Raw genomic sequence first — 17,208 nt, forward strand, 5'->3', positions numbered from 1 at the left:
AAATTTGGCCACAATAATTTTCCCTTTTGGGGATCAATACCATTGATACTTCCTCTCCATACTGATCTGGCTTGGCTATGTGACATGCATTGGATAGTGAGACAACAGCAGACATGGTACAAGCTGATCTTGGGAAAGTGCTGTATATCGGGGCCTTGCCTCTCTGCTGTCTCTATAGCTCCCTGACGACCATGTGAAACAGCCCGGATGACCTTACTGTGCGATAAAGCAAACACAACCTAGTGACTTTTGTCAATCCAGCCAATAGCCAGCGCTAACATGAAATCACCTTATATCATCTAGTCACCATCTGACCTATTAGAGCCCACAGGGCTCTAGAGGAGCCAAGCAGGACTGCCTAGTGAATCACCAGGATCATGAGCTAAATAACAAGATTAGAGACAGTTTGTTATACAGCAAAAGTTCATTGACTGAGGAACAAACAGGTTACATGGAAGTCGACATTGAGAATAAGACTGAGTTGGAGGAGCATTGTTACAAGGGGCTTGTGATAATATCCCTTACAGGATAAACTCACAGGCACAAAACAACATGGACAGATCTTATGCACAAGAGTATTCTGAGCACTGCATTGAACCCATATGTTTTTCTTCTACTTTCCTGACTTTGGCTCTGTGGGTGTTCAGTGTCTCATAGAATGTCCCATTGAGCACTTTCAAAGAATGACCCACAATGCCATCTGATTCCTCTATGTAACAAGAGCTGGGTAAAGAAGTGGTCAGTGAAAAAGAGGCAGCACCCCCCCCCCCCCCGCCATCATATGAATGGACACAGTGGCTGCAACAAGGACCTCAAACATAGGCATGATTGTGAGTGAGGCTGGTGCAGAACCTGGCAGTGCTCGATTCTGTTGTCAGTAGGGTAAATCCGCAGGAACCAATTCCACAGCAGCTAATAACAAACATCAAGAACCTAGAGAGACAAATCGACTTGCCCGATTTCATCTAGAAAATTTAGCTTATATGCCTTATTTTCAAAGAAACAAATACATTCCCCAGAGAATTGGGGGAAATCTATGATGCCGTTATCTACTGGTGAACGTTGGATTTCGTTTCCTTTTTATTTTATATTTCAGACTATAACTCCTGATAGTCTCAGGTTGCCTGGAAGCACAGCAAGAAACTTGTTGACAAAAAGACAATATGAGTCTTACATGGTCAGCATATCCAAAGAATTGGCTTTGGAAGGGCACCTTTTTCTCACTCCTGAGGTGTGGGCTGGTAGAGAGCTAGATATGGAGGGTCCCATCAACTGCAGCAAAGCCACCGACAATGAAGAAATGAGTGGGAAAAAAAATGAGGGAAGAAGGGTGGGAAAAAACAGATGATTTCCTGAGTTTTTTCCTCTATAAAAGAACCAGAGGATGTACACGGGTACAGATAGGAACTGGAAACACAGGGAATCCAGGACAGATGATCCCTTCAGGTCCAGTGGTGTGATTGGCGATACTGGGAGGGTAGAGGGAGAGTGGGTTGAAAAGAGGGAATCGATTACAAGAATCTACATGTGACCTCCTCCCTGAGGGACGGACAACAGAAAAGTGGGTGAAGGGAGATGTCGGACAGAGCAAGATATGACAAAATAATAATTTATAAATTATTAAGGGCTCAGGAGGGAGGGGGGTGGGAGGGGAAAAATGAGGACTGATGCCGGGGGCTTAAGTGGAGAGGAAATGTTTTGAGAATGATGAGGGCAATGAATGTACAAATGTGCTTTACACAATTGATGTATGTATGGATTGTGATAAGAGTTGTATGAGCCCCTAATAAAACGATTAAAAAAAACCATCTGGGGATCTTAATTTCATACCTTTTCTATTCCTGGAATCTGGTAGTGCAGTGGGTTATGTATTGGGCTGCTAACCATAAGGTCAGCAGTTCAAACCAGCTAGTTGCTCTTTGGGAGAGAGATGAGGTTTTCTGCTACTGTAAAGATTTACAGCTGTAGAAACCTAAAGGTGTGGCCCTATTCAGTCCATAGGGGCCCTATGAGTCGATGGCAGTGAGTTTGGTTTGCCTTTGGTTTCTGGTCTTACGACCTTGGCCTCTCAGGATCAATCAGCTGACTGCAGACCCAGGGAGGCAAACCTGGCCTGGGTTCCTTGAAGGAGCTTCTCATCCATGGAAGTGGGCTATACCAACAAGGTAGGAATTGCTCAGAGTCTAAGAAACTCTGGTAGGGCTTCCATTCTGGTCTTCCACCTTCTGTTACATCTTACCTGCTCTCCAGCTTTCCCATATTTGCTCATTTCTTTCATTCCTGTGCTTTTGCTCTACTGTTACTCTGGACCACACATTTCCTGCTCATCTACCTGGTGAGATATAATGAACATCTTTTGCTTCACTCAAGCATCATCTCATTGAAGGCTTTGAGTCTTCCTGGCTGAGATAGTTGTTCCCTCCTCTGGATTCGGAACTTTTGACTCACATTGATCACACCACTATTTATTATTTGTGAATGTGGGGACGTTGTTATCTGGTGTTGTTCTCACACCTCACCTTTAAAGAGTTTTCATCACTGGCTCTCACTATCTTTGAGGTGATGCTGACTCATAGAGAGCCTGTAGGACAGGGTAGAACTGCCCTCTCTTGGAGTTTCTGGGACTTTGTTTATAGAAGAAAGCTGTTTTTTCTCCTGTGGAGGGGCTGGTGGTTTTGAACTGCTGACCCAGCGGATCGAAGCCCAATCCATAGCCACTATGCCACCAGCGCTGTAGGACCTAGTCTTAGGTAGCCAACATGTGATCGTTTGGAGTTCTTTATACTCTATGTCCCATCTTCCTGGTGAGTTTCAGTGTAGCCTTACCCAAGAAACAGGCAGCTTTGCAGTGGCCTTAAAGGTAGTTCTCTGGTGCTCAGCAGAGGTGGGAGTATTTAGACATTCGTGAGATGAGCCAGGCCAGTGAAATCATGTTACTTGGAATGATTTACTTTCATGGTGGGCTGTTTCAGAAAAGGGATAACACATATTTTAGACAATATAAAACTCTTTATCCAATAGCTGCCCAGGACTGGAAAAGTTCACCAATTCAGATGTGATGGAACTAGCCTGATAAGGTCTCCAGCATGCTCTCGTTTACTTGATATGACTGAAAGCGTACTGCCATTCATCCGAGCGGCCTTTAAATAACAGACACTGGTTTTTGGCATACCAATCAGGTGCTTTCTATGGGAAACACATCTTGCTCTCAGTTCAGTTCTCTTTTCAAATCCCCAATTCATTTAGAATCATGATGAAATAGCACGTATTCCTAAAGTGTACGATGAAATGTAATTGAAATCTTAAAAAGCTCAAAATGTAAAGGACTTTTTTTGTGTGTGAGGTGTTGGGTAAGGCAACATTTATCAAAACCTTACCAAATGATCATGTTTTGGCCTGAGTTTTCTCCTTGCACCAGCTATAAAAGAAAGCTTTGCTCTACAGTTGATCAACAGATGCACAGGGGTTTGAATAACCTACTTAAAAAGTACAGGCTGTTGTGATCTATTTGAGTGATACCAATTTGGAAATAACAATATACCAATTCAGAGGGCTTATTTAGTACAGCAAGTGCAATTGGATATTTAATTTTCAATGTATTGTTAGTCTAGCTTGGGATTTTATCTACTTGGAAATAATTGCAATGAATTCATTTTAAAATATTCGATATTTCTACCTTGTCAGGCTAAATTACAAACATTTTGCTGTAATTGGTAGGTGGGATGTTTTAGCAAGCCTTTCTCTTTTGCTTCAACCACAGACTGTTCTCCTAAGTGGAAAATGGCTACTGAGGGTGCATAAAGGGTTATAAAGGAATTCAGCAGGAAGACACTATTTATGATCATTTGAAATCTGCCTTTACTGGAACATCCTCAAATTAGGTTTATGAAGGCAATCTGATTTAACAAACTGGTCATTGGACAAAGCAAGGGAAAGTACGGAAAGGGGGCTACACTCTCCCTGATGCCCACCGTCCTTTAGTGGCAACAAACACAGCTGCCCAGGGGCCCAGGTCACTGTGCCAGTTAGCTCTGCAAGAGGACCCTTTCACCAGGGGCAACAGCCCCGCTGTGCTCCTACGGGTGTCACCAGCTTGGTGAGTGGAATCAGACTGCCAATGAATTACTCTGTGGCCAGTCCATTAACATACCAGCTGCTAGGGAATCCGTTCTGACCACCAAAACTCCATGTGGAGTTGTGTGCCCCGTGAGGCTTTTGGAAACTGGATCCCAGGCCTGTCTTCTGAGGCATTCTGGATGGATTCCAACTCCTAACCTTGCAGTTAGCAGCTGAGCAGTGTCACTGTCTGCGAACTTCTGGTCCATCAATAGAAAAGGTACCCAAAATGAAAAGCAGATGGGACTCTGAAAGGTGTATAAGCTTTTGCCTTTCAATTAGCTAAGGATCAACTTACCATTTCCCATCGTAACATGCCACTGGGAGAAATAGCACCTTTTAATTTGAGTGTCTATGTGAGGCACTTCAAGTAGCTAGCTGATGGACGGGGAATTTGGCGGGGTTCATGGGTGTGTGTGGGGTCCCGGGGCACAGTGGTTACGTGGTGGGTTGCTAACTGCAAGATCTGCAGTGCAAAACTCCCAGTTGCTCCTCAGGAGAAAGAAGATGCTTTCTACTCCTGTCAAAAGGTCGTCTCAGAAGCCCACGGGGTAGTTCCGTCCTGTCCTATAGGGTCACCATCAACTTAATGGCAGTGAGTGTGATTTTTATGGGTTTGTATGTCTGTTCCCTGGTTTCTACTTCTCCTTGGGACTTGCCCCAGCCTCTAAAATTCAGAAGTGATGAAATAAAGAACTGCATAGTTTCAGCTTTAGAGTCCAGTCAAAACCTCACTCTTGCTTATTTCTTGCTTTTCTTTGCAACTGGAAATGATTCTCAAGCCATGTGGTGCTGCCAAGTCTCTGGAAAGAATGCAATGTTTTCATTATGTAAAGGAGTAACTTATTAAAGAGAACCCTAGTGGAATTAGTGTAATGAGCTGAAGATCTTTCTAGAGGTTCTTGCTCGCTTGAGAACAGGAAACATTTTTCTCAACAAGGAGGCTTAAAATATCCAATATAGGTACCTTGTTAATAGCATTATTTCCTTCTGCCTAGCTCAATCAGCAGTGGCTGTTTCCATTGATGACAGGGTCTGAGGCCAGCCCTCCTGCTGTAGGTCTCTGTGGGGAAGGCTCCAAGTTTTAAAACAATTCTCAAACTTGTTTAGGAAGTGGGATAATTGGAAGTCAGCGTTTTTTTTTTCCCCCTGAATGACGAAGAACTATATACTGATACAATAAGAAATAAAAATCATATTAAGTAGAATTGTAAACTGATAGACACACTTGCTGGCAATAGCAAACATTTAAGAAACTTTCCTTAAAAGATCATAGGGGAAATTTTTTTAAATTCCACAATAAGTCTATGAAAGGGCTATCATTTTCCACTTTTCCACGTGGAATAGCTAGGCCAGGTTATTGGAGCATCAATATTCCAGTGGAGCAGTTTGGCAGACTCTCGTATAAAACCAAATTGGCTATATAAAGCTTGTCATGGATTGAATTGTGTGCCCCCCACCCCCCAAATATGTCACCCAGGCTGGGCCACAATTCTCAGTGGTTTGGCAGTTACAGGTAATGAGGTAACCATCCACATGATGTAATCTGATGCCATCATTCAATCTACTTTAAGGGGACAGGGTAGGATGCCAACAACCTTACTCAGGTCACAACCAATATAAGGGGAATTTCCTTGAGGTGTGACCTGTGTCACCTTTTATTTTACAAGAGATTAAAAAAAAAAAGTGAAGTGACTAGAGGTGGTACCTAAAAATTACCCAGAAGGAAAAACCAGGAGTGGGGTCCCTTCTTTGGACCCAGGGTCACCGAGAGGATTGGACAATTGATAACATGTATGGAGATTTCCCAGGGATGCTGGGTCCAGATAGGTTGAAGGCAGACAAGGACTGTCCTCTTAAAGCAATGCTCTGAATCTGGAACTCTAGCCACCTGAACCACGAGCTCTGGAGGCATAAAGGGTAACATCTTGGGCTTCTAACTGCAAGGTCACCAGTTGGAAACCACCAGCCGCTCCACAGGAGAAAGAGGAGGCTTTATCATCTTGTCAAGAGTTACAGCCTGGGAAACCCACAGGGGCAGTTTTACCCTGTCCTGTAGGGTTGTTATGAGTCAGAATCGACTCCATGTTGGTGAGTGAGAAACTAGGAGTCAATTTCAGTTTGGTAAAACCATCCACACATGGTATTTCTATTTCAGCAGGATGAAATAACTGAGATAGCACTCCAGTAATAATTACAGTAAAATTAATGATAACACACAATTATGCCCTTGAATGCAGTGTGCAAATATTGACTCTGATGGTTAGCTGAGTCAAGTTATAGGAAAATCTGACACTAGATTAAAAAGGAAAAAAGACTTCATTCATGATTTTGGGAGAAATGACCAACATTTAGATCTAGGGACTGTCACTCTGTGGTCACATCACAGTGAGCGGGAAGCCCACTTGCCAGTGTGTGCTGGTGTCCTGCCTGCTGGATGCTGAGAGAATAGCATCACCACTAATTAAAAGAGTCTAGAACCTAGACTCCAGATGATTACAGAGGCCGGGGCATGAGAACAATATATACTGATACCAGAGGGGCAAGGGCATTTATTGAATTCATCATCACTGGACAGGATAAACACTACATGGAGAAAACCAACATTTATTACAATCAGAGGGCAAATTGTCATTTATAGATTTCTTAGGAACTTGAATTGTGATATTGAACAGAAGTCCCTCAACTTCTTCCTCTTGACACCAAATGGATTGTGAAATACCATCCAGGTTTTTGTTTCTACCTCTTTCCGTGTTTTTCTGAATTACACTTCAGCACGGTAGTGTGTCTGATGTTAGTGAGACACTCACTTTAGAATTAATTTATCTGCATGGGAATATGAGCCACATGGTAATGTCTGGAGTGGCACCATGGTGTAATTTAACTTGATCATTTCTAAGTAGATAGAGTTATTTCCAACTACAAGAGAGACCTCTGAATGTTTGCATTCATTTCTGAAGCTTCAACAGCTTTGAGTACAGACTACACAAATTTTCTCATCTTATTTTATTTAGTCTCTCTACTGGTCTGACTCAAATTAGAGGCTCAAATGAAATTGTGATTCTACTATGTCTTGATTTTGTTGAAGAATTCCCAGTTTTTCTCCTGGTACAGCAGCAACGACAAGGAAGTTAACTGTTACACAGCTGTAGCCAAGCAGCACTAGCATTCTTCCAGGTGGCTATTAATACTAGCCTCCCAGATGGTTGATTATATCTATATTTATATCCAGACTCACTTCATAAGTACATTTCTCAAGCACACGGAGAGCCGATGGAGAAGCAAATATCTCCAAGGGTTCCTATACGATCTATATACGCAGATTGAGGTGATTTGGGGAACTAGTAGGGGGCAGGTAAAAAAACAAAATGAGTTTAAAAAAAAAAGGAAGTTGCACATAGAGTAAATTTTAATCCATTCCATTTTTAAATACCACAATAAATTTAATTTTCACAATAAATTAAATAGCCATATTCAGTTTACAAAATAGAATTACTTAGTGTGAAACCAGTATTTACAGCCATATACACTATGTACATGACATTTCTCTTTGTTGACATGTAACATGGACGGTAAAGGACTAGACTTTCCAATGGGTGAATGACATGCTATCAGCGACGACACCATGGTCCATACAAGAAACAATAGTGCAAAATCCCAGAAACTTTGGAACAATGTCAATTTTACGAGCTAAGACATTCTTTAAATAATAAGAAAATAGTATTTTCATGGTCCCAATTCAGCATTTGAACCGAAGAGCCAGCTTTCCCTTAGGAAAAAAAGATGAGTCAACAGAATCCTCTACTTCCTGCAGCTTCACAGCCATTGGGACATTGTCACACATGAATCTTTTGGCTTAAATCTATGGAAATGGCGCGTGACAATGTCGACGTCAAAGGAAGACTAACTACTGGGGAGTTGCTGAAGCCACTTTCCCCCAGCCCACCACCTCTTTTTTTTGTCAATCGCTTAAAAAGATGCAACTATGCAGAGCACAATTTTGATTTGCGAATTTTCAGTAGAAAAAGGACTGATCTGATATTTGGTCACACACAGTGTATGTACAAGTCTACATGGAAAAATGACTTGGGTAGCCGTGTCTAGGAAAGTGCATATTTCAATCTAGCGGAGACGATGGGATGTCCCAGGCACAACACAGTGTTGTATGATGTATTACCTTAGGGCCAGTTCAAGGTCCTCCCAGTGATCTGGTAAAACTTTTGATTGAATGGGTGAAAGAATTTACGTAATTTGGTAATGACAGAGGGGTCCACCTCTGGATGAATGCGCCCCTTGCTGCCCGCCAGGCACTTATTAAAGATAATGTTAAATCGCAAGCAGTAAAATCCTCTGGTAGCGTTGAAATATAAATTGTATTGACTGATCCTTGGAGGAAGATTGAGAAACTTCTCCACGAGCTGCAGTTCTGGCAGCGGTTCCGTGATGAGGCGATCTCCATCGACGACGTGGAACTGCTCGATTGGGAAATATTTCAACCACCTTTCCAGATGCTTGGTGTAGATGCTGGTTCTGACGGCCTTATACTTGGTGTTCACTTCACAGGTGTTTGGGTCGATCGCCAGCTTCTCAAACTTGTAGTACGTTTTGTTCTTCCTCTCCTTCCCCTCCAGCACCTGAGTGTAATCAGAAATCGCTCTTGTGGTAGGCTCCCTGACGATGATCAACAGCTTGATGGATGAGTTCATTTTGTAAATCCGCTCAGGAACCTCCTCTGTGATGAAATATGCCGGGCTCTTTTCTATTGTGATTTGCTGAGGATAGGACAAAGGCATCTTTTTCCTGTACCACTCGATGCCCTTGGCGTAGTTCTCATCATTGTCAAAGAAGTGGATTTCTTGGGAGGCTTTGACCACGGCGGGATGGAGGTTCAGCATCTCCAGCAGTGCCCTGGTGCCTCCTTTCCTCACCCCAATGATAATGGCCTTGGGGAGCTGCTGGACCAGCTCGTGGAGGCGGACCTGCTCTTGGGATGCGTTGCCTTTCCGAAACTCGTGCAGCAGGCCCCGCTTGAACTGCAGGGCTCTGAGCGGGAAATCAGCCTGGCCACGGGCTCCGAAGCGGCCTTCCACGGGGCAAATGGGCTGCAGCCTGCAAGCAACAGAGAGACAGTTGAAGCAGCTCACTGCAACCGACTTCTTATTTTTCTGGTTCCCCAGTTAGCCCGAGGAAGACTTGCACTGCATAAAGAAAACCAAGAATTCCCAGCCGGGTGCAATACATAATGAACACGTGTTTGGGGAATTTTATTTTATGTGACCCTGCATTAAATGGAACACACATAATTGATGGGATTTTTTTAATTGGTGCCCCTTAAAATTTTTATTCACCAAGCACTTAATTGACTACAGCGTGTACTTATGTTCACAGTACATGATAGACAAGTGACACTGGCCACACTAATGCCTTTCTTAATGGCTCAACAGCCAACACCATTTAGAACACGTGAGAGGCTGAAGCTGGTAATCTTCATCTGGGGGACTAAAGGGCAGCTCGGAGGCCCTGTGTTTTGGGGTTGTATAAGGTGTTGTTTTCTTAGGGTTCTTAGAATTCTCTGAGACATACTCTGGATACAGGTCTCAGGCCCTGCCCTTGGCTATTTGCATCACCAACCTGCCAGGTTCCAGTTTAGCACTCGCCAAGCTTTTCATTCTATGAGAATCCCAGGCAGGTCTCTGAGGCATTGTGGGTTCAGTTCCCGACTACCGTAATAAAGTATCACAATCAAGAGTCACATGCATTTTTGGGTTCCCCAGTCCTTATAAAAGTTATGTCCACACTATCCTACAGCCTATTAAGTGTGAAGTAGCATCATGAAAAAGTTTGCAATATTGTGAAGATTACCAATATGTGGCACAGAGACAAGAAATGAGCTGGAAAATGGGGCCAATAGATTCACTTCACATGGGGTTGCCACATGCCTTCAATTGAATAAAGCGAAGTGTCCTAAAACAAGGGGTGCCTGTACTGTCTTCCCCCTGGATGCAACTCAGAGGGAACCCCTCTTTCCTCTGACTCACTTTTGCTTTCTACCAGAAGAGGTCAGGGCTATGTTTGCCCTGTGCTAAAAGTAGGAGCACACCCAGCTGAAATCAGCAAGAACATACTCAGGGACAGAAAACCTCAGATCCTCATCGACAAGTTCATGCAGGCAATCAGGAATCCTACGGGTGGAGCCAGAAAGGAGGATTTCCACTTCCACATTATGCTAGATCATGAATAGCCACTTCAGCTCTTCTCTGGGCGAACAAGATGAGACGACCAAAATAAGCCAGAACATTTTACCCATTCGGGCACGTGGCAATATGTGCCAGAGTAGAAGTGTACTCGCTAAGGTTTTCAAGGACCGATTTTCAGACATAGATGATCAACCCCCAGACTCACTGTCATCGAGTCGAGGGAGGCTCCTAGTGATCCTGTAGGACAGGGCAGAACTTCCCCTGTGAGGTTCTGAGACTGTAACTCTTCCAGTAGAAATCTCTTTCCTTCGCCCAAGGATCAGGCTGGTGGCTCTGAACTGACCACCCTGTGGGTCACAGCCCAATGCATAAGCAGGACAGTACCAGGGCTCCTTGTAGATGCAGATTACCAAGTCTGCATCCCAAGGCACCTCAGTAGGAACTTGAACCTCAGTTTTTCAGTTAGCAGTCAAATGTATTAACCCTTTATATCATCCAGGCATTCCATCGTAGTAATTAGCCTGGCATGGGTGGCCATCACACAGGGTTAGAAAAGTGAGTTTCCTGTGGGTCTGGCTGAAACTAAACCGAGTTTCACTATAACTTCCCTGAGTTGATTTAGGAAGGCATTTTAGTCCACCTGGTAAAGGAATGCATTAGTCCAAAGTGCTTGTTTTAACCAATCCCTCCGACTGAAGTTTCCAATTATCCTAATAATTTGGATTCTGTGTCCCTCTCTGTGGTAATGAGGCTGTGCTTGCTGTCCCTATGAAATTCCTTTTTGTGCCTTTCATGTCTACTGGAATGTTTTTTATTAAAAGGTGAGGAAAGCAACGCCAAGGTCATTTGGTGGAAGACCGAAAGGACTTGGACGATGCTCTGTCTCAGCTGCTCTAATTATAATACTTCAGGCAAATGTGAACATGTAACTACTTTTCTGGGTGTTTGTTAGTAGTTTGAAAAAGGAGTCATGATCACTGTGGAAAATGTGAAAACTTGAGACAAAAGAAACTGAAAAAGTATTATACTCAGTAACAGAATGTACCAGCATTAAAATTTTACAGAAATGTGAATTTTATTTATCTAAATTATATAGTTGTATTAATATGTCAGAGCTCTAAATGGAAGTGAAAACACCAACAATTTTCTTATTATCAATGCTTAGTCTTAATCAAAGCTATGTTTAACTGTGCTATTGTTTGGGACATCAAACATGTCCTGTCAGCTCTCCTTGGGTTCTGGGTGGGAGGTCAGCCTTAGTTCTGCAGGCACCCACTGAAGGGATTTCTCACCTATGGAGGAAGAATGACAGTAGCTCTCCGCTTTGGAGAATTGAGGAAATAGTTCACTCCTTTTATACAAGACTCTTTCTCTTACTCCTGTAAGAGCCTGGGGGGGTGAAGGGGACAACGACACAGGCACTTTCTGGCCTGTTGGTCCTAGAAGGAGATTTCTCTCTCTCTAGAAAGGGTCATTGTCCTTCCTGAATTCTCTCCCTCTTTCTCCCCTCTACCTGGGGAGCTTACAACCTATAGAACCTTTGCAATTGGGACTCCTTAATGCAAGCAAACCATCCCTGGGAGTGCAGCTGACTAAGGAGGGCTACTCAGTGAAAAGTGGGCGGTTCAGACCTACCAGATGATCTGAGAGAAAGAGGAAGTAAAGATCCTCTATGGGGCAGCTCTACTCTGTTGTCTAGGGCCTCCATGAGTCAGGGAGGAAATATCACATTTTCTACCCACTTCCTGGATTCTGGGCATAGGCCCTGGCCTAAACAACATAAAGGAACCCAGTTTACCCTCCATGAGTAGGTGTTTTGGGTTATGTAAGGATAGGCCTAGGTAAACATTTGTCAGTTTCTAACATAATCTGCTCGAACTCTCAAGGGAGAGATTCTGAGACAGCTACCAGGCCATCCAAAGATCGCCTCGGAGACTCACGGCACAGTTCTACTCTGTCCTCCCGGGTCACTGCAATGACAATAAGGTTTTTCCCCAGTATTAGGTAGTCTATTTTCTACAGAAACATTAGATTGTAGTCTAGAGACAGCTTTAAAAATGAGAAGAGTCATGAACCAAATCGCCCATGCATTAATGACCAGTAGATCAATAACTGGATAAAAAGTAAATGAATGGATGATGGTAATATCAGGAAGAAGGTCATTATGAACACAGGAGGGGGTACCACCTTAAGGTGCTCAGCTTCTGTTTTCCATGGTAACAACAGGGAACTGCAACTCTACTCTAGAACTGGGACCTGAGATGCATCAAAGGAGTTCACTGCGCTGAAATGGATACTGGCTGAAGGAAAACACAGAACATTGCTGCGTCCTTTGTTAAACATACAGGGGCAAAATGTACTAGTTCATTTAAATTATGGGAGAAGGAAAACTGGAGCAAAGTGTGGCTGCATTTTCAGGGACAATGAGAATGGAATCCACGGTGAACCTTCTTATATTTTCCCAGGTGAAAAGTGAATTCTAAAGGGCGAAGAGAGAAGCTTCACATTTGGGGATTTAACTTCTCAGTCCTTTCCAGCTTCCTGGGTGCAAGACGGTCTGAAAGGCATTCAGTGGGAAGCCAGCTACTATTGCTGGACTTCAGTGGGTCCAAGATGTCTCAAAGGTTTGTCTACTTAGAGCCACACTCCGGCTCTGTAAGTTCCTCTCTGTGGATTTTCCATTGCTTTCTGGGCAGTTACTCTGAGTGACAGCCTCCTTGTCTGTACATTCAGCTTCTGAAAACTGGAGCTAATTAACATAGTTAAAACTCCCCAAGCCTGCAGCCATCTTTCCAGGGCAGTGGATTCCAACCTTGATGAGCTCCTTTATAGTCTCATACATAATTTTAACTCTCCTGGTAGCACATTAATTGTCCACTTGTAAATTTCAAAATGCAGACATATAGCTATATCACCGCTGTTCCGCTATGGCAGAGGTCAACTTCAGAAGCATGCAGATCGCACTGAGCTCGGGGAATGGCATTTTTCCTGTACACGGCTTTATCCCTTTTCTGAAAACAAGTGCCAGTGCACACAGAATACGAATGGATCTTGACAAACACCTGGGTTGGAGCAACTGGGATCTCTTTCTTCTAAAGGCCCAATAAATGAAAATCAATACTACAGAAAAGCACATTTCTCAGGAATTTTCAGGAAGGAAAGCAAAAAGGTCAATCTAAAATTACATTGACAGGGGTTTCGGATCACGAAACAACTCACATTGTATGGACATAAACATGTGTTTATCACATACCTATCCAAGCTCCCAACTCTGGCGACTAGATACAGGAGGCTCCCAACAGCAAGGCTTCCCAGCACAAGGAGCTTCTGTCTCAGCCACGCCTGCTGTTTGAATAGCATGGCCCTCCATTAATCTTCAGGACTTCTGCAGCCTGCGAGACAGGACATAAGAGGGCCTATCATCAGTCATCTCTTCTAGACACTGTTGATTGTCACAAAGCCAACCAGTGATAGAATACAAGCATTGAGTCGTGCCACATGAGGACATGGCCCCTACCAAACTTGACAACTTTCATAGGGTAGCGGGCACTTAGCATAACATACCCTCCCCTTCCTGGCCCATGTTGTAGGATCAAATATTAAACCTAAGGGTGAGTTACTAACTAGACAAAATCTCTTAGACAACTGTAAAAGGAAATTAAACACACGCATATTATGAGATTATGTTACAAAGTATAGATGCCATAATTATATATTACATATATGCCATAATACATGCATTTCATTTACTTTCATGTATGATAGAGAGTTCAAAAATTGGTGGACAAATTTCATTAACTTTTAAATCTATTTTTCTGTGATCTTATGGAAGTCATCTCATACACACTTAAATACACACACACACACACACACACACACACGTTAGTCAAAATTTTACTACTGAGGTTCCAATTCATACACCACAGGTTTATTCCAAACAAAACAAGTTTAAAGCTGTTTCTGCAATCAATGTATGTAGTTCGCTCAGTCATAGACTTTATTTTAATCTCACTGGGTGACATGAAAAAGAACAAGAGCCCAATCAAAACAGTGGCTTCTGAGAGGTCAGGTCAGAAGGTCATGGCATATATAGACACACTGGTATTTGGACTCCAAAGAGCTACATTTGACTGACACAGGATGATCATGGGAGCTTATTATGACGAAGAAGACAACTGAACACTGCATCGGTGAGAAAAAGGCCAGCACGGTTGTGTGTGCGGCAGGGGACAGGGAGGACATTTTTTCCAGCAGAAGACACACGTTCAATTTTCGAAAGAAGCTGAGGCTATCCTAGGACAACTGTCTTTGGGAACCTTATTCCATCTATCCAGCAGGCCTGATTTTCACCCCTCAGACTCCTTTTTGCTCTCAATACTCACAGAACATTGCAAAGGGATGTGATTGAGCATCTCAAGGATGTCCGAACTGCCATTTTGACATGGTGTAAATAGAAGAGGGTAGAATTCTTTGCAGGGAAGGATTAGACAGATGAGGAGCCTGCTTTCAGAAGTGTAGTGTCTTAGATGGAGGATAAATAAGCAATAGCTCCATATGTTGATATTTTTAATACCGGGTCCTATGATTTTGTAGCAACACTTTCTGACTAACTCTTCTGTGTCTGTGATGGGGCTTCAGAAAAGTTCGTGGAAAAATGGAATCAAGAGATAATGGCGTTATCCCATGAACCTTCTTCTGCCCATAAACCTATATATCTGTAATCATTCAGTGAGAAAGAATACAGGTCAAATGAGCAGCTTGAGGTTTACCTGCTGTGTTTTTAATGAATTGAAAACTCCTTCAAAAGAACGGAAGAAAGCAGACACTCAAAGCTCAGTTCAGTAAATTACCATTTGGGGCAAAACAATGTCAAGATTTAGTTATGCTGCTTTTGTTGGTTTTGATGTAACTAAATAGAGAAAGCTAGGGAACAAAGCTTCCTTTACTGAGGTGATTAATGGTAATAGCCAGGACCCCACATGCTCTGAGGCCAGTGGTTCAAAGGAAAGTGGAGGTTTCCTTTACCTTCCTGCCCACTCTGGCTGGTGGAAACGTGCCCAGACAAGATGCCCTTGGCATGTGGCTCCTCCTGGGTCTCAATGAATTTGACTATGTTTGGGGACTTCCAGCCTTCCTCTTCTATTGTTGAAAGAACCTCCCTTTGAAGTGTTACACTTTTATACCTGAAATAAGGCCAGCTGAGGAGTGCAAATCTTCACTAGTGTGCTTATTGAATTTGGGGGGAAATTGCAAGCACCTACTTTCAGCCTTTATTATTAAAAATAAATCCAATACCCTTCCCCCCTTTCAAGATAACATCGTTTGCTTCTTACTGAAACCCAGGAATATTAACTCTCAAGAAGAAGGAAACTACAGCTATCAATTGTGGTTAGAAATTATTTTACTGCAATGATAACTCCATGTTTGCTTTGTGAAGACCTTTCTCTGCAAAAATAGATACTAGGATTGATTGATTGATTGATTCATTTTCCCATCAAGAATTGCCTGAGCACCAGTAGCTTTCCCAGCAGTGTTGTCTTAATCAATGTTCTCTACTTGATCCCTAGGTTCTAATATCCATTGCAATAGTGACACAGAACTCACAGACAACATTCACGATGAAAGGGGTCTGTTTATTAAGGAAGTGAACAAATTGTAATACCAGTGAGAAATGTTTATTTGTGTTTTATGGACTAAGCCTAGGCATTTGACTATGTGGATCATAATAAACCAAGGACAGCCTTGGGGAAAGTGGGAATTCCAGAACACTTCATTGTGCTCTGATGAAACTTGTATTTGAATCAAGAGGTGGCTGTGTGAATAGAACAAGGGAATATATTACAAGGTTTACGATGAGAAAAGATAGGCATTACAGTTGTGTCCTCTCACCATGCTTGTTCACCCTATGTGCTGAGGAAATCATCAGAGATGCTGCATTACATGATGAGAAGGGCACCATTAAGGATTGGAGAAAGGTCTATTGTCAATCTGCGATAGGAAGATGATGCAAACTTGTGTGCTGAAAATGGGGAAGACTTGAAGCCCTTGCTGATAAAAATCAAGAATTAGAGCTGTTGGCATGGATTACAACTCAATGAAAAGAAGATCAACATCCTCACAAGACCTCATCCTCTAATAGCTAACATCATGATAAACAGAGACAAGTTTAACGTTGTCAAGGATTTGGTCTTACTTGGATCCACAATCAATGCTCATGGAAGCAGCAGTCAAGAGATCAGAAGACACATTGCATTGGGTGAATCTGCTCCACAAGAGCTCTTTGAAGTGAAAAGCAAGAGATTGCTTTGAGGACTGAATGTGCACCTGACCCAAGCCGTGGTATTTTCAATGGCCTCCCACGCAGGTGCAAACTGGACATTGAGTAAGGAAGACAGTAGAAGAACAGATGCATCCGAATTGTGGTGCTGGAGGGCACTGGAAGAGCCACGGACACTAGAAGGACAAACCCAGCTGTCTTGGAAGAAGTGCAGCCAGAGCGCTGCTGAGAGGCAAGGACAGCGAGACTTCGGCTGCCAAACTTTGGACAGGTTGCCAGGAGACACCAGTCCTTGGAGAAGGACATCATGCTTGTTAGCATGGAAGCGCACCCAAAACAAGAAAGGCCCTCAGGGGAAGGACTGACACAGTGGCTGCAACAATGGGCTCACACCTGAACAGCTGTGAGGAGGGCACACGACGGCCCGTGTTTAGTGTGCTGTGCACAGGGTCACGATGGCACCTAGCAAGCTCACCATCTTGTATGTAGGCAAAATGGGAAAGGGAGAAGAGAGAGAAAATAAGCTTTATTGAGCACCCAATACATGGCAAGGACACAGGGCCAGGTATTTTTTCAGGAAATTGTGAGAAAAACTGTATGATGTAGATAAGAGGGGCC

At 43.1% G+C, this 17,208-nt stretch overlaps 1 protein-coding gene across 1 annotated transcript in view; it reads right to left on the minus strand.

The window, feature by feature from the left end:
• Nucleotides 1–7,519: 7,519 nt before the first annotated feature.
• Nucleotides 7,520–17,208, minus strand: part of HS3ST5 (heparan sulfate-glucosamine 3-sulfotransferase 5) — a 200,414-nt gene continuing 190,725 nt past the window's right edge. The window contains exons 3-4 of the mRNA XM_004702011.2: nucleotides 13,567–13,705; nucleotides 7,520–9,225 (exon numbers count right to left, since the gene is read on the minus strand). Coding sequence (XP_004702068.1) covers nucleotides 8,295–9,225; nucleotides 13,567–13,673 — 1,038 coding nt within the window. The 5' untranslated portion in view covers nucleotides 13,674–13,705 and the 3' untranslated portion in view covers nucleotides 7,520–8,294. The remainder of the gene's footprint in view (nucleotides 9,226–13,566; nucleotides 13,706–17,208) is intronic.

Source organism: Echinops telfairi, unplaced genomic scaffold (genome assembly GCF_000313985.2).
Source record: "Echinops telfairi isolate 266 unplaced genomic scaffold, ASM31398v2 ScPeMD7_3533;HRSCAF=4204_0, whole genome shotgun sequence".
NCBI lineage: Eukaryota > Metazoa > Chordata > Mammalia > Afrosoricida > Tenrecidae > Echinops > Echinops telfairi.